This window comes from Bubalus bubalis, chromosome 23 (assembly GCF_019923935.1).
Source record: "Bubalus bubalis isolate 160015118507 breed Murrah chromosome 23, NDDB_SH_1, whole genome shotgun sequence".
Taxonomy (NCBI): Eukaryota; Metazoa; Chordata; class Mammalia; order Artiodactyla; family Bovidae; genus Bubalus; species Bubalus bubalis.
The window spans coordinates 23,337,386-23,360,846 of record NC_059179.1 but is presented as its reverse complement, the minus strand read 5'-3'; the positions used below and the strand labels follow the sequence as shown (position 1 = coordinate 23,360,846).

At 45.0% G+C, this 23,461-nt stretch overlaps 1 protein-coding gene across 5 annotated transcripts in view; it reads right to left on the bottom strand.

The window, feature by feature from the left end:
- SUFU (SUFU negative regulator of hedgehog signaling) overlaps positions 1-23,461 on the bottom strand; it is a 106,312-nt gene that overhangs the window by 82,337 nt on the left and 514 nt on the right. For all 5 annotated transcript variants that reach the window (XM_045164137.1, XM_045164139.1, XM_045164136.1 and 2 more), the window contains exon 2: positions 18,756-18,890. In XM_045164137.1, the coding sequence (XP_045020072.1) occupies positions 18,756-18,890 (135 nt within the window). The remainder of the gene's footprint in view (positions 1-18,755; positions 18,891-23,461) is intronic.

Genomic DNA, 23,461 nt, shown 5'->3' with positions numbered 1-23,461 from the left:
ATTAGGACTGGAGTTGCCCCCTTTTTGCACCACCAGTGACTGACAAAGAAGTGCTCAGTGAAGGCTTGCTGAACAATGGAACAGAGTAAGACTAAAATATTTACTACTGAGACTAAATTTGAGAAAAAAGGCAAAGTTTTACAGAATTTAGAACACTGGGCAAGGGATAAAGGGGCAAATGCCAGCCCAAGGTTATGAGCTGAGGGCTTAGGCAGAGTAAGCCTGCCAGCAGGGCAGGGAGGCTGGGAAGTGAGGATGGGGAACACAAGACAGTCTCAGTCTTGGGCTCCTTGAACCCTTTGGAGGTCCCAAGGTGGACTCCGGGCAGCAACTGCAAAAATTTATCCCACTTTATGGTCCTAATAAAATGCTAGAGAAGAGTCCAGTGACATAGACAAGACACAAAGTCCAGCTCCACCACTTTCCAGCTGACCCTTGGGCAAGTTAATTTCCACGTGCCCTGGAGTTTCCTCATCTGTTAAACTGGAATAAGAATATTTACTTCATAGGGCAGCTGGGAGGCTTTTGGTGGGTGGCACAGTGTCCAGCACTAGCAAATACCCATACAGAGAAGCTAGTAGTCAACCTTCCCTTACTTGGTGCTCCGCAGAAGCAGTCCCGTTTATCACTTCTTCCTGAGAATAGCAGCAGAAGCTTCCAGCTTCCCTACCTTCTAGACTCTGAAGCTTAACCAGCCCCATCCTCAAGAGGTGCTGGATCTTCCAACTTTGCCCAAGTTCCTGACCTTGGATTCCTCAAACCATGCCCAAGAGTCTTCCTGGCTGCTTCCATGCTTTGAGTGACAGCCGTTACAACAGAATTCAGTAAACAATTACAAACTAAACATTTGCAAAGATTATGTTTTCATTTTGAACAGTTCACAAGTACTGATACATCATGACCTATTTTGAAATCGTGTTTGGTGACTACACAAGGACTAAATGAGGTAATAAAACTTTGTAAAATTCTTTTCCAATGTCTCTACGGTAATATTCTGACATAGCTGTGTTTTTTTTTAAACACTTCCAGCTATATCATGTTAATTTTGCACAATCTTAAAGAAAGTAAAAAAGAAAGAAAGAAAAAACCGGATCAGTAGAGACTCTGCACCTTATGCTGAGCTGGGATTCTAATGAGGCTATGGTGCAGGGCAGCCACCTCTGAGCTTGAACTCTGAGTAGCAGATGCTCTTTCTGCTTCGTGCCATCCAACCAGACTCATGGAATGCATTTGCCTCACTCAAGTAGATGTTTCCTCGGATCCCTTGCTGGGAGTCAACTAGCATGTTCCCACAGCATTCCTCAGGCTTAAAAACAGTAGCTCCCAGGCTGATTCAGCTGAGAACCCAGCTAAACAATCTACCTGGCTCCCAACACTCAGGGTGGTTTAATTCTATCCTGGGCTTTCAGTGAGCAATCAGCCTCCCAGCCTGAGAACTGAATCTAAGAAAAGCACCGAGCCAAGAGCAGCAGACCCTTTCTCTGCAAGATGGCAAAAGCTGAGAGTTCATCCTCCCCTAGTGGAGATCAACTATACCTTCTCCCCTCTACTCCCAGCCACCACCAAAGAACCCAAAGGTCAGTCCCCAGAGGGATCCCAAGCCCACTCGGCGTTCTATAGGAATTCTAGGCCAAAGAGGAGCTTGGTGCTTGAGTTACTTGGCATCACTAGGACAGCCCCCACTCTAGGCTTTGGGTTAAAGCAGCATCTATACTAAGGTTTTTTTTTAATTAAGAAAAAAAAAAAGGCTAGGCCAACAGTGGCAAGATCACAGTCGGATTTAGGAAGCAAGACTCTGTCTGCACACAGGTGTACAGCCTGGGGCTTCTTGCAAACCCAAAGAGCCAGGGCATTCTGCCCAAGGACTTTCTATTCACCCACTTGCCTCCAGGACTCTGGGAAGTCAGACACCCCAGATTGAGACACCTGAAAGAGGGTAATGGGAAGGAACAAATATTTTTGCAGTCCATTCCCCAAGAGCAAGGACTGTACTTATTGTGTGTTCTGTATGTGGGCACAAAGTGTCACAGCTGAGCAAATGCTAAACAGTAGTAATATTCCCATTGCTGTCCAAAGAAATAATCAGGCTGAGATATTCAATGACAAACAAGATAAGACAGTATTAAAAAGCAATGAGCTTTCCTCTCTGTCACTACCAAAGTCAGATTCAAATATCTTAACGGCATTTCCTTGGAGTCAATGTGCAGATGTTTCCTTTTTAGGGAAATAAAACCATCACTCAGCTCTGTTCTCTTGACTTCACACCAGTGCTGACTTCCTACGTTACTGGAAAAGCTTCCTGAAACCTCTGCCCCATCACATCATCCCTTTGCTCCCCTCATCAACAGATAATAGATAATCTGTTGAATGTCACATTCTTTGTATTGCCTTCAAACTCTCCAACCTCATCTGGCTCTACTGTGCTCTTCTTACCAAGCCCCAAGTATACTGGCCTTCTTTTTGTTCCTTGAACATGTCAAGGTCCTTACTACTATAGAGCAATTTTCACTGCCTACAATCTTCACATAATTGACTGACCAGAGCATCATACAACTCCAGGGAGCACAAATTGCACAGAATAATATGAATGGTGCCCCTAGAGTTGCAGGGGGTGGCAACCTGGTTGCTACTTTGTCTCTGAGCTCTCAGTTCAAATGCTGTGTCTTCAAGGAAGCCATTACTGATTACCTGCTAAATGTAACCTCTCCAGCTACCTCAACCCCAATTTCTACCTGGATATCTCCAGCACATCATCTCTGCTTTATTTTCAACAGAGTACTTGCATTATCTAAAACTTTTTAACAGGTTTTTTTCCTATTAAAATGTAAAATCCATGAGAACAGAAACCCTACCTGTCTTGCTCCTATGATATCCCCAGCATTTAAAACGTAAAGTGCACTAAACACTTCAGGAAGCCAATTATGGGCTTATTATACACCAAGTACGATGCCAGGTGCTAGAGGTTCTCCCGCACCCCAATAAAGCAAGGTTCCAGCATTTCTACTGAAATCACACACCTCCTCCCAAAGAAAGGCTTTTGACTCTTATGAAAATCCCCATGGAGCATCAACCCCATTATGAGTACATAGGTCCAAACTGAAGAAATCTCCCTGCATGAGCTAAATGCTCAGACTTGGTGCTGGGCCAGAAGAATTCTTTGCCTCTGCTGTGAGAATGCTTTCCCAATACCAGAGAAACCCCAAAGCAAGGTTTTTAAATTTTTCACTTACTCATTCACTCAACAAATATTTGTTGATGTACTGGGGAAACACCAATGCATAAAGCAGATGTACATCCTTACCCTAGGGGAGCTTACATTCTAGTGGGAAGAAGGGCAGACAGACAACAAACAAGCCAATTAAATAAAATAAGGTAAATGGTGATAAGTGCTTTAAAAAAATTAAGCAGGAAAGAGTGATAGTGTTTCATGGAGGGGGCTCAGGGTTTCCATCCTAAGTAAGGAGGTCAGGTAAGGCCTCACTAAAAGGTGATATTTGAGGAAAGACCTAAGGAGATGAGGGAGTAGGGCATGAAGCTATCTGAGAATAGAGCTTTCTAAACATGGGGAGAGCAGGTACAAAGGCCCTGAGACAGCAGAGTGCCTGGTTTTGCAAGAACAGAATGAGGAAGGAGAAGAACAGCAGGGGATGAGGTGGATTAAAGAACCTTGGTGGCAATAGCCTTTGGCTATTACTGAGACAGGAGGTCATTGGATGGCAGGGAGGGATACGGTATGAACATTGCCATCAACCACAGAGCTGGGATAGGACTAAGGGCTCTACAGTAGCAAAGCTCCTGTAAAGCTCCAACCTCAAAGGCTCCCTGCTCAGCCACTGCCTTCCTTCTGGGCCTTTTCTTTCTATAGCAAAACCCATGGCTATAGGAATGAAAAATTGCCAGACTGGCTCCAGGAGGGCAGGAATCCAGCATGTCTGCAATCTGATATACTGAAAAAGCTAGGTCAGGAAGGAGAAGGGGTTAGGACAAGCCATGGTGTTGTCTGTTGGATTTCACTAAGTTTTTTCCTCAAACCAAACAAGCTTTTCAGAAGCATTTAGGAGTCAAATCCATCACAGTCAGAGAGTGCAGCCAGCCAGCTTGACCCCCTGGGACTGGGAGCCTGGGCCAGGCTCCATTCTCTGCTAGTTACCCTCCATTAGCCCCCTCCACAGGCATGGCTCCTGAGCTCCTCACCTCATGCTGAAAGGGGAGATCAGAGTCAGGGAAACTGGTAGCAGAGGCAAGCCTCCAAGTACCTCCAGGCATCACACGGAGGTCAGCACTGGAATAACAAAAATATCTCCTTGATTGGCCTTATTGCAGCAAAGCTGGTTCTATGACGGGTCTCAAGAAGCCTGAGTAACGGGGGAAGGAGTAGGAAGGTAAAGGATCTTTAGAGGCCACCAATTTATACTAACCTGCTAGTTAAGGGCCTAGAGTCTAGTGAACCACATCTCTCTGAGTAACTGCTATGAATCCACATTCTCACTTACAGATGAGCAACTGGCCCAGCCAAGAACAAAGGCCTGGCCTCATTTCTGAGCTTCAGGACTCCTGCTCACAAAGAGCCCCCCTCTAGGCCTCAAGGGACAGACTGCAGAAAAGGAGGCTGCTGCTGCTGCTAAGTTGCTTCAGTCGTGTCCGACTCTGTGCGACCCATAGATGGCAGCCCACCAGGCTCCCCTGTCCCTGGGATCCTCCAGGCATGAACACTGGAGGGGGTTGCCATTTCCTTTTCCAATGCATGAGAGTGAAAAGTGAAAGTGAAGTCACTCAGTCATGTCCGACTTCTAGCGACCCCATGGACTGCAGCCAACCAGGCTCCTCTATCCATGGGATTTGCCAGGCAAGAGTACTACAGTGGGGTGCCATTGCCTTCTCCGAGAAAAGGAGGCAGGGAGGCTCTGTTTGATACCTAAGGTTCTGAGGCTGTAACAAGTCCACCTCCCCACACTTTTCCTGCTCAAGGATGCTTCAGCCAAAAGACTGGAGGTTCCATGAAGACAAGACCAAACCAGGAGTATCCTTTTCATTACTACATACCTCATGCCCACAACTATCCCAGCAGTGACTATCTCTGTAATGAGTGAATGGCTGACCCTCCAAGCAAACAAGAATGGCCAGTGATTAATGTTGGATGAGAACTAAGTGTGCCCACCCATCACCTGGTAAACCCAGTGCCAGGAAAGGACAACAGACCATCCTTTCTCCTAGATCCACTGATCAGATCTCGCTGCAACACAAGAGTATTATTATGTTATTGATTTGATTCCTATGTATGGCAGAAAGCCTCCAGGGTCCTACACAGTAGCCCATTTATTTCAGGTAATTACCTGAAAAGGATCTTACCTATCTCTGAGAATCTGTCATCAGTACCTTGGGTACTGACACCCTAGGGTACTCTGTAAGGTCAGTCTCGGTCTTCTGTATCCACACACCCAAGTAAGGGAGAGACAAAGAGGCTCGTGGTGCTTAATTTCCAGGTGACAATGATCACAGAATCTAACTGCTGATCAACTTCCAAAGGGGCACATAACAAAAAGAACCACACACACTCTCAAGACTACCACCACCATGCAGGGTGATTTGCATTAAAAGGGTCGCCAGCACAGTTGATACACACAGACCTCAGCTCTACTCTTCACTTCTGTGAGAAGTCAAGCAGCAAACTTAATGGATGGAGTTAATGCAACCCGACAATGGGTAGGAGCCATCATCTCAAGCAAAAGTGCTGTTTTTAGAAATTGGAAGTTTAAGCAGCCATGGCCCAGCTGAATTTAGAAAACAGTGTAAGCCAGGTACTAGGGAAGCCTTGGAGAAGGCAATGGCACCCCACTCCAGTACTCTTGCCTGGAAAATTCCATGGATGGCGGAGCCTGGTTGGCTGCAGTCCATGGGGTCGCTAGAAGTCGGACATGACTGAGTGACTTCACTTTCACTTTTCCCTTTCACGCACTGGAGAAGGAAATGGCAGCCCACTCCAGTGTTCTTGCCTAGAGAATCCCAGGGACGGGGGAGCCTGGTGGGCTGCCGTCTATGGGGTCGCACAGAGTCGGACATGACTGAAGCGACTTAGCAGCAGTAGCAGTAGCAGGGAAGCCTTGGAAGATGTTAACCTCAAACTGAGAAACTCACACAAGACAGAATCCTTGCGTTATCTGGGCACAGCATCATTCACAATGAACTGTTCACAGCAGTCATAATGAGGACAGACGTAGGATTGCAAACAAAAAATAATAGGATTATGAACGGTTTCTTTTCTTCCTTAATTCCAACATTTTTTGGTAAAATGGTTCAATTGAAAAAAAAAAGTGAATTTGTAACTCAAAAGTGACAACAATAATGAATGGAACAGGAAAGTTTTGGACTTTAAAAGAGTCTTCTTGATGCTGGTTCAACTAAGAGAGTTTGAGGTCTGGCTGGGGCCTCAAGGAACCTGGTATACTCATTTCTCATCTAAGGTGAGATTAAGTTTGCCAGGGTCTGCTGTGGACAAGTTTGTACTCCAGTCTTTGTAGTATGTGTACCGGAGGGCAAATCAATCTTGAACCTTGGGATTGAAGTTGCAGGCTATCAGCCTACCCAATACCAGCTACAGACTTTGTAAAAAGACACCAGGGAAAAGAAGGTATCCCTAGGGAAAAGAGGGTACAGAACACTGGGCCAGCCCCAGTTAAAAACCAGAAAGATGGAGGAGTCAGATGTGGTGTGCGTATGTATTCAGTTGCTCAGGCATGTCCAACTCTTTGCAACCCTATGGACTGTAGCCCACCAGGCTCCTCTGTCCATGGGATTCGCCAGGCAAGAACACTGGAGTGGGTTGCCACACCCTCCTCCAGGGGATCTTCCCGACCCAGGGATCAAACCCCCGTCTCCTGTGGTTCCTGTATTGGCAGGCAGGTTCTTTACCACTCACTAGCACCACCTGGAAAGCCCTCAGATGTGGAGCCAGCTCCTATTCAAGGGAATTAACTCACTCAATGGCTTGAGAAGTGACCAAAAGAAAAATATACCAGAAAACACTGTCTGCACCCATGATGTGAGAAAAAGGAGTTTGTGGTCAGAGGTAAAATGGGGAAGGAGAGAAGGTGAAGAACAAAACCAAATATATATGACCAGAGAAGAAATACAGGCTTTCCTGGTGGCTCAGATGGTAAAGAATCTGCCTGAAATGCAGGAGACCCAGGTTTGATCCCTGAGTGGGGAAGATCCCCTGGAGAAGGGAATGGCTACCCACTCAGTATTCTTGCCTAGAGAATTCCATGGACAGAGGACCCTGGTGGGCTAGGGTCCATGGGATCACAAAGAGTCAGGCACGACTTAGCAACTAACACATTCATAGAGAGAGATACAGGTGGCAGATAAGCATATAAAAAGATGCTCAACATCATGTGTCATTGGGGAATTACAAACTAAGATACCAATGAGATACCACTACCATCCCTGTTAGAATGGCTAAGATCCAAAAAACTGACAACACCAAATGCTGGAGAGGACACAGAATAAGAGAAATTCTTATTCACTGCTGACAGGAATGCAAAATGGTACAGCCACTTTGGAAGACAGTTCGGTAGTTCCTTGTAAAACTAAACATAGTCTTACCATGTGATCCAGCAATTTTACCCAAATGAGTGGAAAACTTATGTCCACAGAAAACTCACATATGAATGTTTATGGCAGCTTTATTAAAAATTGCCAAAAACTGGAAGCAATTAAGATGTCCTTCAATAAGTGAGTAGATAAACTATGGTATATATACATGATGGAATATTGTTCAGTGATAAAAAGAAATAAGCTATCCAGTCACAAAAAGACATGAAGGACCCTTAAATGCATACTGCTTAGTGAAAGAAGTCAATCAGGCTATATGCTGTATGAATCCAACTACATGACATTTCAGTTCAGTTCAGTTACTCAGTCGTGTCCAACTCTTTGCTACCCCATGAACCGCAGCACACCAGGCCTCCCTGTCCATCACCAACTCCCGGAGTTTACACAAACTCATTTCCATTGAGTCAGTGATGCCATCCCACCATCTCATCCTCTGTCATCCCCTTCTCCTCCTGCCCTCAATCTTTCCCAGCATCAGGGTCTTTTCAAATGAGTCAGCCCTTAGCATCAGGTGGCCAAAGTATTGGAGTTTCAGCTTCAGCATCAGTCCTTCCAATGAACACCCAAGACTGATATTCTTTAGGATGGACTGGTTGGATCTCCTTGCAGTCCAAGGGACTCTCAAGAGTCTTCTCCAACACCGCAGTTCAAAAGCATCAATTCTTCGGTGCTCAGCTTTCTTCACAGTCCAACTCTCACATCCATACATGACCACTGGAAAAACCATAGCCTTGACTAGACAGACCTTTGTTGACAAAGTAATGTCTCTGCTTTTTAATATGCTGTCTAGGTTGGTCATAACTTTCCTTCCAAGGAGTAAGCATCTTTTAATTTCATGGCTGTAATCACCATCTGCAGTGATTCTGGAGCCCAGAAAAATAAAGTCAGCCACTGTTTCCCCATCTATTTGCCATGAAATGATGGGACCAGATGCCATGATCTTAGTTTTCTGAATGTTGAGCTTTAAGCCAACTTTTTCACTCTCCTCTTTCACTTTCATCAAGAGGCTCTTTAGTTCTTCACTTTCTGCCATAAGGGTGGTGTCAGATTCTGCATGTCTGAGGTTGTTGATATTTCTTCCGGAAATCTTGATTCCAGCTTGTGCTTCTTCCAGCCCAGCGTTTCTCATGATGTACTCTGCATATAAGTTAAATAAATAGGGTGACAATATACAGCCTTGACGTACTCCTTTTCCTATTTGGAACCAGTCTGTTGTTCCATGTCCAGTTCTAACTGTTGCTTCCGGACCTGCATACAGATTTCTCAAGAGGCAGGTCAGGTGGTCTGGTATTCCCATTTCTTTCAGAATTCTCCACAGTTTATTGTGATCCACACAGTCAAAGGCTTTGGCATAGTCAATAAAACAGAAATAGACGTTTTTCTGGAACTCTCTTGCTTTTTCAAAAAAGGTAAAACTAAAGAGGAAAACAATCACTGGTTGTCAGGGGTCTGGGAGGAGGGAAGAAGGGATAGAAAGGCAAAGCACAGGGCATTTGGGGGCAGTGAAACTATTCTGTATAAGATACTCTAAGGGTGGATACAGGATATATATTTGTCAAAACCCACAGAACTATATAACAAAAAGAATGAACCCTAATGGAAACTAGAGGGCATTATCTAGTAATAATGTATCCATACTGGATCATCCATTATAACAAATATCCCATACTAACAAAAGAAATTTAGTAACAGGGAAATTACATGCAGAGGCAAGAAGGGGTATATGAGAACTCTTTGGACTATTCAATTTTCTTCAAACCTAAAACTGCTTTAAAATATAAAGCCTATTAATTAAAAATAAACATTATAGAGATTAAGATGTTTTAAAAAATGATACGACAGTTTGCATTGAATATAATGACAGAGGAAAAATATATCCTCTGCAGAGTGATAAGACAACTTCATTTCAGACCAAAAATCCTTCCCATGTTGACACTACAGATACCTCAGCTAGAACGTATGAATACTCCTGGCTTTGAAGTGTTCCTCATTTCTATACCCTCTCCCCAGAAAGAATGATCAGACAGTCCACACATTCTATGCAAGATATCCTCTGCGCTACTGGAATGCTGGGCACATCCCTGACCACACAGGAAGCACGACCACGTGAACCTGACATCCAAGTCAGAAGCATCAACTTTGTGTTCTTAGGAGTCCCAAACTTTGCTGGAAACCTACTAAAAATGGTTACAGTAAGGCTGCAGAAGCCTTGACTTAAATTTGACAAAGGATCCTGTCACCTACCCCCTTGCCATTCCCTGGCAGGACTCTTTCATTACAAACTTGTTTCAATACCCAGGTTAACATTTCCCCTGCAAAGCACTTCCTGCTTCCCTAGTCACACTCCATTAATCCAAGATACCTTTGAACTGAGGTGCATGATAGTAATAGTGGTCTGAGGGGGACCTCCCACCACACTCCCTGTACGTGGAGGAAGGAAAGGGTGAGGGCTGCTGGAGCCAAATTGCCTGGGTTGATGGCCCAGCTCCAGCATTCCCTTGCTGGGTGGATAAGTTCTCTAACATCTCTGTGCTTCAGTTTCCTTGTAAAATAAGCTTAATAATACCTACCACAAAGAGCCATTGTGAGGATTCAATGAGCTTATATAAAACACTTAGAAGAGTGCCTTGCACACAGTAGGAGCTACAATTATCATTACATGGTTTAAGATTCTTGAAGCACTGAAGACTACAGGGTGAGGGGAGACAGCCGCAAAGCCTGAGAGTCAAGTAAAGCCAAAAGCTCCTCCCAGCCCTAATTCTCACTGTTGCCTCTTTCCCAGGGACTCTGCAACTCTTACCAAGTATATACATTGGGTATTTCAAAGACAGGAGCTAAGTATGACTTTTCATTGATCTCCACCACTACCCAAACACATCACCTTCTCCAGTGTTCTGCCTGTTGTTCTTGTTGTTTAGTCGCTCAGTTGTGTCCAACTCTTGTGACCCCATGGACTGTAGCCCACCAACATCCTCTGTCCATGGGATTTCCCAGGCAAGAATACTGGAGTGGGTAACCATTTCCTTCTCCAGGGGATCTTCCTGACCCAGCAATGGAACCCATGTCTCCTGCATTGGCAGGTGGATTCTTTACCACTGAGCCACCTGGGGAAGTCCATTCTGCCATTGTTGGGACTCAGTGCAGCTCTGCTGTTGGAGTGTGCTGCACAGCCTGGTGCTCTGTGGAGAGCTCAGCAGGCAGGTTAGCAAGCTGCAAAGGGATGTGCAGGGATGGGGGCCCACTCCCAGGGGGCTCAGGTCAGTGAGGACAAGACCTCTCCACACACATCTTAGGACCAGACAGCAGAACAGAGCTACTGAAAACAGGAAATGTAGTTGACTGGGAGACCCAAGAGGCGGGACAGAGGAATGAATTTAGGAGCCAAAGACCAGAGTCCTGAGTCAGGCTCTCTGAGTCAGAATACTGGGCAAGGGAGATGCTGGCAAACCCAGACCCAGAACATGGCAGGTGTGAGGACCAGCATAGTTGGGAAAAACTGCGGCATGGAAGATGGGAGTCAAAAAGAATGTGCTAGCATAGCAGAGAAGAATGCTGGGACTTCAAGATCTGATCATATCAAACCCATAAGGGCTTCCGAGTTTCTTCCCCTCTCCCTGCAGGAAGAGGAAACTTCCCAATGCTGACCAACCTGGCACCACACCAGCCTGGCAGTCACCCCAGATTAATCAGGCCTCTCGGACTGTTCAGTCAGTTTGACTGGGCCAGCTCAAGGAATCTCTTCCCAACTGCCCCCTTACTGAAGGACTCCTTGAACTGGAAAATTTAGAATCTTTACACCATGAAGGAAGAGAGAATCCATGTTGCAAATGAAATGCTTTACAGAGGATAAAGCCACATACCCACACAGATCTGCTAAGAACCCTACAATGTCTCAGGTCTTCCGTGGTTACAAAAGAAAAGGAATTCTCAAAGTTTCAAAATTCAAGATCCGGGGCCTGCAATTCAGCCCAGAGCAGTAGTTTCTGCCTCAGGGAGAGCTCTATTCCTACTGCTGACCCTTCTGCCCATTCCTGGGCCAAGACCAATAGCCCAGGTCTCCTGCCCTTAGCAGAGAACATCACCATTTCACACGGTCATACTGAAACTAACCACCTCTGAGATGAAAGACAGAGAGAGGAACCAAAGCGTCAGCAAGGCCTGCCTTCCAGTGAACTTGCAAAGGATTTCCTCAGCCTGCTGTGCCCAGCCAGGGAGAGGGCCTACCATCTGTGGGTGTCTAGAGAGGCAATCCAGTTGTCAGCCTCTGGAGAGCCCTGGGAAGAAAGCAAAGGCCAACTAGTAGAGGACCTGCACTCCCAGAACAGGTATGTTATGGCAACAAGCAGAATCTCCACTGGAAACCCCAGGGGATGAAATGGCATGTTAAAAAGTTCCTGCCAACCAAGTTCTGAGAGAGGAAAATGAGCATTTCCCAACTGCAGGGGACCAAGGCCACGCAAAACAACAAGTGGAAAAGTTAATCTGTATCCAGTGTTTTAATAAATAATTCATTCGGTGCAGAGCCCAGATGGGAGAAACCCAAAGGGAAGAGAAGGTTCTCCACCAGCCTAGCAGAGGCAGCCATGGGGAGCCAGTAAACAGCAGCTCCAGGCCCCTGGGGTGAGAGAACACCTCTCTACTTTATGAGACATCTGCCAAGAAGCCAGGGTCTGTGGGGCAGAGCCCAGATCAACCGTGGAGGTAGCGTCGTGGTGTGGGCTCTGCCCTCTGGAGCTGCCAGCCTGCAAGCCAACACCACACAAAGGCCGGCTTTGGAACCAGCCCGGCATGAACAGCAGATGACCTGCCCAGTGGAATCCCACCAGGGAAGCCTGCCTGAGATTACAAACACACTCGGAAACTAGCCAGCCTCCTGCGCCTCAGTCAGAGCCCCTGTAGCCTGGGTCCTGTTGGGACTGCTGGCAGGACCAGGGACAGCCAGAAATTCCCACGGAGAGGGGTGCTGAAGCCACTTCTTCCACAGCCCTGCAAAGCCCCACATTCCAGTCCGCAGCTGCCTGGCCACAAAAAGAAGAGCCAGAGCTGCAGGCTTCCGACAGGCATTTGGCAGCTGAAGCTCAGCTGTCTCACACCTCTCAAGCTGGGAGGGTTGGGGTGGGCGGGGAGGGGGGGGGAACCAGGACAGTCTTGGCCACTGAAATCAGCTGGGGGTGGCCTTAGGGTTCCTAGAAAAGCACGCCCATCTCCCATGTGGCTGCCCCGAGGTGGAACTTGTTCCAGCTCTCCAACTTTAGAAACAGCCTCTTGAGAACCTTTTAATTCAAACAAGTGCTCTCTTGTCCTGTTTCTTTAGTGAATGTGAACGGGGAAAGAACTTGGAGGGAACTGGCCAACCCAGGGCTCATCCAATCAGTTTGCCATTCACCCCTCTCAGGGCTACCAGGGTGGGGCTCCCCTCCTGCTCACTGAAGAAAGCCTTCCAGGAGCAAGAAGAAACCCAGGGACCCCCACCCCCCGGGCTTCTGCCTGTTCTGTCCCTGTCCTCCATAAGCTATGAGGATAAAATAAGACCTTAATGGGAAGAGGTACACAGCAGGCATTTAATAAATGCCATTGACTGATTAAAATGGAAAAGCAATACAGAACAATAGCTAAGAACACAGGCTTTGGGGTTGCTAGAACTGATTATTAATTTACTACATGTGCGATAAGTTCTCTACGTGTAAATTTCTATATCTATGAGCAAGAGGTAATAAGAATTCCTTATGTCATATAATTACTATAAGGATAATATAAAGAACTTAGCACTACTCTAGAATATATTCAAAACTAAAAAGAAAAAAAAGTTTGCTTATATTATTACCTTAAAGACAAACAATGCCCTGTACATATTCCTTTCTCCCCAGTCAGGAGAGAACACACAGAACATTTTAATTTTTTACTTTTCACACTTTTTTAAAAAAATTGAAGTAGAGTTGATTTACATTGTTGTGTTAGTTTCTGGTGGGCAGCAAAGTGATTCAGTCATACACATATATTCTTTTTCATTATGGTTTATTACAGGATATTGAATATAGTTCCCTGAGCTATACAGCAGGACATTGTTACACAGAACATTTTAGATGTCAGGAGACCCTGCTGCTAACAGGTCAGGAGACATTAACTTGCTGTATGGCCTTTGGTAGGCTACTGTACTTTCTCAATTGCACAATTAAGAGAGATGGACTAAATCAGTGTTTCCCATTCGTCTGTGACTAAATAATACCGACTCATACTTTCTAAAAATATTCTCTTCTCAATTGTCTTTCAACTTTTCTAATCATACCTATGGCCAGGTTCAATTTGGTGTTCAGTTCAGTTCAGTAGCTCAGTCATGTCTGACTCTTTGCAACCCCATGAATTGCAGCACGCCAGGCCTCCCTGTCCATCACCAACTCCTGGAGTTCACTCAAACTCATGTCCATTGAGTCGGTGATGCCATCCAGCCATCTGATCTTCTGTCGTCCCCTTCTCCTCCTGCACCCAATCCCTCCCAGCATCAAGGTCTTTTCCAATGAGTCAACTCTTCGCATGAGGTGGCCAAAGTATTGGAGTTTCAGCTTCAGCATCAGTCCTTCCAATGAACACCCAGGACTGATCTCCTTTAGGATGGACTGATTGGATCTCCTTGCAGTCCAAGGGACTCTCAAGAGTCTTCTCCAACACCACAGTTCAAAAGCATCAATTCTTCAGCACTCAGCTTTCTTCACAGTCCAACTCTCACATCCATACATGACCACAGGAAAAACCATAGCCTTGACTAGACGGACCTTTGTTGGCAAAGTAATATCTCTGCTTTTTAATGTGCTATCTAGGTTTGTCATAACTTTCCTTCCAAGGAGTAAGCATCTTTTAATTTCATGGCTGCAATCACCATCTGCAGTGATTTTGGAGCCCAAAAAAATAAAGTCTGACACTGTTTCCACAGCTATTTGCCATTAAGTGATGGGACCAGATGCCATGATCTTCATTTTCTGAATGTTGAGCTTTAAGCCAACTTTTTCACTCTCCTCTTTCACTTTCATCAAGAGGCTTTTTAGTTCCTCTTCACTTTCTGCCATAATACTTCACTCATACTTACTAATCTCTTGGACTGAGAAAGCTGACCTCAGGCTTAGACTCTTCTCTGACAGGCCAGAATTGAGCTAGAATTTAATAACATTGCTTTGCTATCACTATGTTTACTCTAATAAGTACCTTTAAATTACAGCAAGTGATAATGGTTTCCCATATATGGTAATGATTTAACTTTTTTTTTTCTTGGCCACAGCATGTGAGAACTTTCCCCAACCAGGGAATGAACCCATGTCCTGTGCTGTTCTAACCACTGGACAACCAAGGTAATTTGACTTTTAAAAAGATATCAGTTTTTTAAAAGGAGATTCATTTAAAGAGAACATAAAGTAGGTAATACACTTAGGTGACAAAAATTATGAAGGCAGCAGTAAAAATTTTGGAAATACTGGGCTAGAAGATTTTGAAAGCTCCTCTTAGTTCCCAAAGTGAATGTTTGTGCCCGAGAATGTCAGACTGCAGATCTCCCCCAGTCCCTTCCTACAAGGTTCCTCTCCAACTTCACTTCCTCCCTGGAGCTTCTTCCAATCCAGCAGCCCGACTACAAGTCGCTTGCTCCACTGTGCTCCCAGATCATGTTCCACATCATAGATCATAGCATTTATTTATTCAGTATCTGTACATTTATCCTCCCTCTACAGCATGTACTCCTTGAGACAGGAATTTTGCCTTGGCATATTATCCTCAAGACATCTTATCCCTAAGACATCTGCGTCCAGTGCAAAATAGAACTTCAGCACGTGATGAATGCTGAATAAACGAGCCGAGGCTTCTGCCCTTTTTTTCACTGAATGAGAAGTCAAAAGACAGTGTAAAAAGCCTATTGCCAGAAATTCATTTGTTATAATTCAAATTCAACACCTCTTAGCACTTAAGTTGGGTGAGAGAACGCTCACCTTTCTGAACTCAGTTTCAAGCGCTAAATTACATGAGAATTCATGAAACAGTTTTAAAGAGGACTCTCCACATGAAATATTTGGAAAAGCAAACTTTTCTTCAAGAAACTTATCAGGATCAAGAAGAGATCAGTCACACCAGCACAAGACCAATTACAAAGGTACTTTTGACTTCTGCAACATAGACCAGAACTCAGTAAATATCTAAGAACGTCCCTCCCATATCCTTCCAGTGACACGTTTTAATACCAGAAAATCCTAAGCTTGAATGGTAAGATAAAAGCCCAAAGGGAGGTCTCACCATTGTCATGAATGACATCTGAATATCAAAGCGTTTTATCACAGAGAAATGACACACATATACAGGGGTACTGCTGAACAAAGAAAGGCCCTTTTTCAAATTGAGAGGTTGCCTTTCCTCAAACATAGAACCTTCTCAATTATGTTCTTCATGTCACCTGGGCCTTAGACTCATATCTCAGTGGCGCGTAGACTGTAAGAATATTTAGGTCACATAGAAAACTGTATTTTTTTTAACTGGAATAAATCTGTCAACAAAAAGGTACAGGCTAGCGGCACTAAATATCCTCTGCAGGTTCTTATTAAAAATATAAATTAAAGTCCAGCACAGTCCATTTACTCCCGCATCTGTTTGCTATTCTATCTCCATTATTAATAATGTAATGCAGGGTCTTGATTCAAGCAAGATTAATTCCCCGTTCCCAAAGCCTTCTGCTGACACTGCAATGAATATGTCTGGAAGGCTATAAAGGGCAGGCCCAGGCATTGCTCCCAACACGTGATCAATGAGGAGATGGGGCCTGGGCCTCTAAGCTTAACAAGAGTGAAGAGGAAGTTGAGTTGAGCCTGTGATCAGAGAGGTGGTATAGTCCAGTGGTTAAGAGCTCAGACTCTGAACAGCTCAAGTCAATCCTAGCTCTTTTATAGCCTAGATGTGTGACTTCTGACAATTCATTCAACCCCTCCAGGGACTCAGTTTCCTCATGTACCAAACAGAGATAACAAAAAGACCTGATAAGATTGTAAAGCATTCGACACAATGATATGAAACACAGTAAGAACTAAAACAAAGCAAAAAAAAAAAAAAGAATATTATCATCTTTTTCAGAATCATCTCCAGAATCAGCCTCTTATGCTGAGGCAGGGCAGGAAGAGCCTGGCTACTCTTTCAATTTATACACACTAAGCAGTCACCACCAAGATACCAGAAAGATGGCAATAAAAAGATAATATGCAAGGCAAAAAATAGGAAAAGATATAATAGAAATCGGCTCTTGCTTAACCATACTAATAAGGGGGAGGGAAAACTACATTAAAATTGAAGAACTCTTCCTTCAAAAGATGGAAAAATTTTTTTATTATACATTATTTTAAAATTATTAGGGAACATGATATAATTGTTTAAGAGGCAATGGAGTATAGTCATTAAGAGTACTGTCTGACTGCCTGTGTTAGAATCCTGGTTTCAGCACTTTCAATCTGTATGACCTTAAGCAAATTATAGAATCTCTTTGTGTCTCAGTTTCCTCAACAGTAAAATGGGGCAAATATCAGAATCTACCAGTATTTTAGGGTTGTGGTGAAAACTAGTTAATATGTATACATATAAAGTGATTAGAAGAGTACTTGGCTCATATTAATAGTTAATGCTCAACAGCTATTGAAGTGAAGTGAAGTGAAGTAGCTCAGTCATGTCTGACTCTTTTCGACCCCATAGCCTGTAGCCTACCAGTCTCCTCTGTCCATGGGATTTTCCAGGCAATAGTCCTGGAGTGGATTGCCATTTCCTTCTCCAAACAACTATTAGGTTTTATTATTTTGTTGCTGCTATTTTTTTCAGCTGATGATGTTTAACTTAATATTAAAATGTATTTAAATTCAGTGATTAGACAGGGAAGTAGGGGAGGCAGGTAGGATTGAGAAGTGTCACAGGGCAGCAAATGGAAGATAGACTAGGATAAAAAGTGTACTGCAGCTGATCTGAGCACAGATAACTGGAGGTAAAAAGGAAGTAGGTAAGATCCACAGAGGAACAGAGATGTACATATTGATGATAAAGCAAGTAGAATAAAATCTTAATGGTAGAATCCAGGTAGTGGTATATGATTGTTCACCGTAAAACTCTTTCAACTTTGCTTCTTTTAAAATTTTTATAATAATCTAGAGGGGGGAAAAGGAAGTAGACCTAGAGGAATCAACTCAACTTTTGGGTCACAGCTATGCTGCCTGTACTCTGAGCTCAAACATCACAACAAGCTTGGAGAAACCTAACAGTTTTGGAATTCTCTCTCATCATTGACACTTTTCTGCACCAGATGAGTAGAGCTCAGGTCCTGATCTGGACCACATCAGCACAAGTAGCTACAGGCAGAGGGCAGAAACCCAGATGTTCCATGCGAGAAATGCCAAACTCAAGGGACTATGACATGATCCTCTCTGCTCAGGAAAACTTTGCTAGGGAAATTAAAATAGAGGAAATCTTGTGCAGGCTTCGGAAACAGGAGAGTGGACCTCTGACCTGCTTCTGACCTGCATGGACACTGCCCAGGTTCCAAGCGACAGGCACAGTCAGTCAGGCGGCACTTTAGGTAAGAAAGGGAGTGGATCTTGGATCTCATAAGCCCCTAAAGGCCTAGCAGCCCCCCGGGGTCTAAGAAGTCTTGTGACTCACAAGGTGAAACAAACACCACTGTAAAAGTTAAATCAGAGCTGCCTTTTTGCACACAAACTGATGATGATATCAGTTTGCGGCCTGGGATTATAAGCAGGAGCCCCCAAAAGTGCAATATGAAGTCTCACCCGTGGGGTGGATGCACTGCTCGGTACCCTTTCCCAATTGGGACTTCAGATTGCTATCATTCGGGACTTCCCAGAACCGTTCAAGTCTGGATGTTGGTGTCGGCTCAATTTGGTGATGTACATGCTGTTACTTCTCTCTATTGTTTCTATTTGTTTTCCTTCTAATGACTGTATATTGAAATTAAGTTAATCTATTAAAAGTTGAAATTATTTATTTGTATGTAATGCGCGGTTTCTTTTGTTAACGAATCCTTCAAACCTAAAATGAAAGTAAAACTTTCAGCAAAACAAAACTCAAAAATAAGGCTCAAGGCTAGGGGAAGAGGGAGATAGAAGGCAAGAGTACACACTCACTCATGGACTCTGTTGTCGCCATAGAGATCGCTCAGGCCAAAGCTGATGTAGTGCCAGTGCTCAGGGATGTTGGCAGAGGGGCTCCCCACATTCCTGTACATGCTAACATAATCCAAGGGGTCTGGGCCACCCAACCTGCAAAAGACAAAACACAGGGATGTCAGCATAAACCTTAAAGCAGACAATGTGAAGCTAAAGGGCTCTGCCTTACAAACCTACAGGCCCCATCCTGGATGAATCTGGGGTAAAAGAGAACTAAAGGGAGGGCCACACCTCTCTAGGATAAGACCAAAGGATGGGCAGCTGGAGGTAGCCCAGCTCCACAAGCACAAGAGGCTCCCTTCTCCTATCTCAGGTAGAACCTCTCTTAGAAATAAAACAGACTGATTGCTCCCTTTGACTTCCTTCTGTTTCAAGTTACCAACCCCAAGTGGGATTGGCAGGGATTATCTCTCTTCCACAGTGCCTGTAAACACGCCAAGCTTCAAGGCAAGAAGTGCATCAATCAATGCGCCTCTGTTGAAAGACCATCCTGAGCATCTCCAATGGGCATTGTTACTGGAAGCAGAGGCTCGGCTCCACTCCTGCCTCTTAGACAGCTAATTCCTGAAAGACCATATTGTACCCTATGTTAATTATAGTTTGTTCTAAACAGACCCAATGCCTCCAGACCCCAGCCTGAACATCCCAGACCAAAGCTGATCTTTTATCATGCAAGTGACAAAGGCCAAACTTAGGCTAGCTTAGCTCTGCACAGAGAACTGCAGCAGGAGCCCGGCTGAGCCCTGTGAGGTCTTGCAACTGCAAGATGATCCCGGGAGATGGCTGCCTGAAAGGTAGAGCTGGAACATTAAATGATTTAGGGCCTCTGAGGACCACATTAGACTTCCCCATAATTCCAACCGAGAGGCAGCTGAGGAAGAGATTCAGTCATTAGCTCACTCTGAGGATTTAATTCAAGAAGGGGTCCCTTTAGCCGAGTAATTAGTGATCTTTTTAAAAGAATCCTGCTTTTCTTCAGAATGGAGAGGGAAATGTGGTAGACTCGAGAGACAGACTAAATGGAAACCATTAGCACAAGGAAGTCTGCATTTAGCCCCCAAACCCTGTACTTGAGCTGCCTTGGACATCGGACGGTTCCACAGACTGCAAAAACTTTGCTTGACCCTGGGACAAGGATGGGGTACACTTGGCATTGGGGATTATATCCTGAAAGAACACAACCAACCAAATAAAAGATGTTACACGTATGTGATCCCAGCAAACATGCCAGTAACACACGATGCAAACACTATTTAAAACCAGTAGGTTTGGTTTCACCCTCTTTTGCCAGGACATTATTTGCCTTTGCAGAAGTCCTTATTCTCTGCTGGGAAATGCTAAGTTATTTATAGGACTTGCAAGAAAGTCGCTACAAATAGCTTAGAATCTCAACGGAGTGGATTAGGAAAAGGGATAAATCTCCATGGCTTTCCTTAACTCTGCTTTTGCCAAGTTACTCACTCAGTCATGTCTGACTCTATGCAACCCCATGAAATGTAGCCTACCAGGGTCCTCTGTCCATGGAGTTCTCCAGGCACAAATACTGCAGTGAGTGGGTAAATCACTCGGCTAATTCCACAATCATTTGGATTTAGAAAAGTTTGTTGGGGAAAAGAAGAAAGAAAGGGTGGCTACCCCTGCAAGGACCTCATGATAACTGCAGAGCCCTGGAACAGGTGGGAATGATTACAGGCTCCATATCTACTCTAGTCTCCCTGCTGCCAAGTCCCAGTCCTGCCCGTCCTTCAGCCTAGGTCCCTCCAGCAACAAGGGGCAAAATTGTGTCCACTCTTCTGTGCTCCCCATCTACCACATCCCTGACAGCCCTGGCCAAGTCTCCCAAAGGGCATTTCATCAAAGAGAGAGGCTTTACCTCAAAACTCCGTCTGCAGAAAAGGACCAACAGTCAGACAAAATTAGCCTTTTCTCTAAGTACATAGTGTTCTGTTCTACTCACTCGGAGACCTGATAGGAAGCAGATGAGTACGTGGAAAATTATCATATTTTGCACTTGGAAAAAGATGTTATCCCAAGACCCAGATCATCCCTCAGTGTAAGTCCCTGAACACCTGACTTCACAGGGAAGTTGCCAGAGTGACCCAAGGCACTGGCTCTACTTCAGCTCCCTGACCAGTAAAGCCTCAGCTTTCAGCCACGATGTCCCGGTTGGCTAGGGACTACTAGTCAAGAAAGTTATCCTTCTGTCACAAGAAAAAAGAATCTCAACATACCCCGGGCCACAGCCAAACTGAGGCAGCCTCAGTCAGTCATCCTGCTATGAAAATTGAAGAGGGCTTATAGGATCTTAAATGTGAAGGTTTATCAGTGAACCACTTTCAGGACTTAATTATGCAACGCCTTCTGAATGTTAGAAAGAACCAGTCCCTGGGCTGTTTCTTCTCATTTATTTCTGCATCCAGGCAGCATTTCTAATTTCACAAAGTGCTACACAATCATCTTTATTCATCATTAGATACTGGCCCATCTTTTAAGATAAGTCCTGACCTGGCTAACAAACTTGCAGCAAGATGGGAAAAAAGGTTCACAGGGAGATGGAGGAAAAAGCAGATTCCCAAACCAGTCTTAGTCCTTTGCATTGTTCAATACCTTTTTCTTTTTTGCCACACCTCATGGTTTGTAGAACTTCCCCAACCAGGAATCGAACCCATACCCCCTGCAGTGGAAGCACAGAGTCTTAATCACTGGACCACCAGGGAAGCCCATGTTCAATCCCTTTTACAACTCTATCCTTCATGTCCACTTGGGTGACATAATAACAGTGGCCCAAGTCTGAGAAGGGATTTCTCCTTATACTCAAACAAGGCCTGAACAAACAGCATGGCAGAGGCAGGTCCCCTTTTTCTCACGAAGTATGCCAATAGAGTCCATCACTGTACATATTTAAATATAGTGGTACAAACCAACAAAGACCTATTGTATAGCACATGCAACTCTGCTCAATGTTATGTGGCAGTCTGGAGGGGAGAGGAACTTGGGGGAGAATGGCTATATGTGTATGTAAGGCTGAGTCCCTTCACTGTTCACCTGACACTATCACAAACATTGTTAATTGGCTATACCCCAATACAAAATAAAAAGTTTACGTACTGAAAGGAAATTATACCAGATGGCAATAAGTCAAGAAAAAGAAGTAAATGGTAAAAGAATGATAAAAATGAAATAAAATTGCCATAATTTGTAGATGAAAATAAATAAAAAGTTTAAAATGGGTGATTAAGTTATCAAGAGCTGCTTTTTACTCAGAAGACCTCTTCAAAAACTCCTCTCAACCAAAGAACACCGTGCCTGCCAGAGAGATCTGTACTGGCCACACCTCCTCCTGGCTACCAGACAGAGGCAGGCTGCTCCTGCTGCTCTCCCCACAGAGCAGGTGGCTGCTCCCCAGGCCCTTCACACTGTCAGCCTCTCTACATCCTCCCACAGACATAGGGAGCTGGCCTGGGCCCTAGGCAACCCAGCTCCTGCCATCTCCAGAAGAAGTGGTTGCCATGGAGGGAAAAGACTCAGCCCTAAAGGAGGATAACCAGTAAAGACATCCACTCTACTCATTCCCCCTTCGGGGGTACCTCCCCTTTGGTCACACCCCAAGTGGCTGCCTTGAACAGTCTTTCAGGAGCCAATGAAGGGGTTCATCTAATACAGTGCCTGCATGAAAGTGGTTTAGTACAGATGTAACTTGTTTCTCAGTCAACTTTTAGTTCAGAAAGACCATGAAGAAGAGTCCCCATAACAGAGGTGGCACGAAGAAACGGGTTGCAAAAAGAATGGGAAACTAGAAAAGACCATTCCTTCCCCAGGGGCAGTCCATGTGTACATAGGTCTGATCTTAACAGAGTTACTTGGGGATTTCTCTCAGCTCCCCTGAGGAACTGTTGCCTCCATCTGGGCGCTCCAGACCACAAAGTTCCTCTTAATATCTCACTGAAGGATCCTCCCTGTCTAAATTCCGGATCTTCATCGTTTACGGCAGCCTCCTTCAATCCTGAGCCAAACCATGGATCTCCCTGACCCAGCCTGCCCCTGTTCTAGCCAGTGACCTAGACCAAAGCAGCCGCGGAGCCAGAGGAAGCTCTGCATGGAGTAAGAGAACTGTGCAGAGTAAGCAGAAAGTTGATCGGGAGAAGCTGCTCCATCAAACTTCAAACGCAAAAGCACTGCACTGATATGAATGTCTGAGCTCATCCGGAAGGTATCAAAATGAGACCTCCCCCTCATCCCTTCACAAGCTCAACGCTCACATCCTAACCCACAGACCCACACCCGCCCCTACCCTGTGCAGTCCCGTGCCCTCCGAGCTCCTCCGGCCGCGCGGCTCCAAAGCCTTCTCAGATGCTCCTCAGGCCCCGCCTCGCCTCCCCCATCTCACTTCAGCCGCCCCCCTTCGGCTTCCCCGCGCCCACTTATGACCCCCTCCAGGCGCCCCCTCCTTTCACCACGTTTACAGTTCCCTCTCTCTGACCGTCGCCCCCTCAGCTTCTACAGACACCCCCAATTCACTCCATTCTTCTAATGCCAGTTAACCCTTCATCCTCCCCTCCCTTGCTAACCCTTCGCTACCCACAGGCTTCGTTAACCCCTTTGTCCCCATTCCTAACTTGAGCCTTAACTTCTTCCCTCACAGCAGGAAGCCCTCTTCCAAGTGC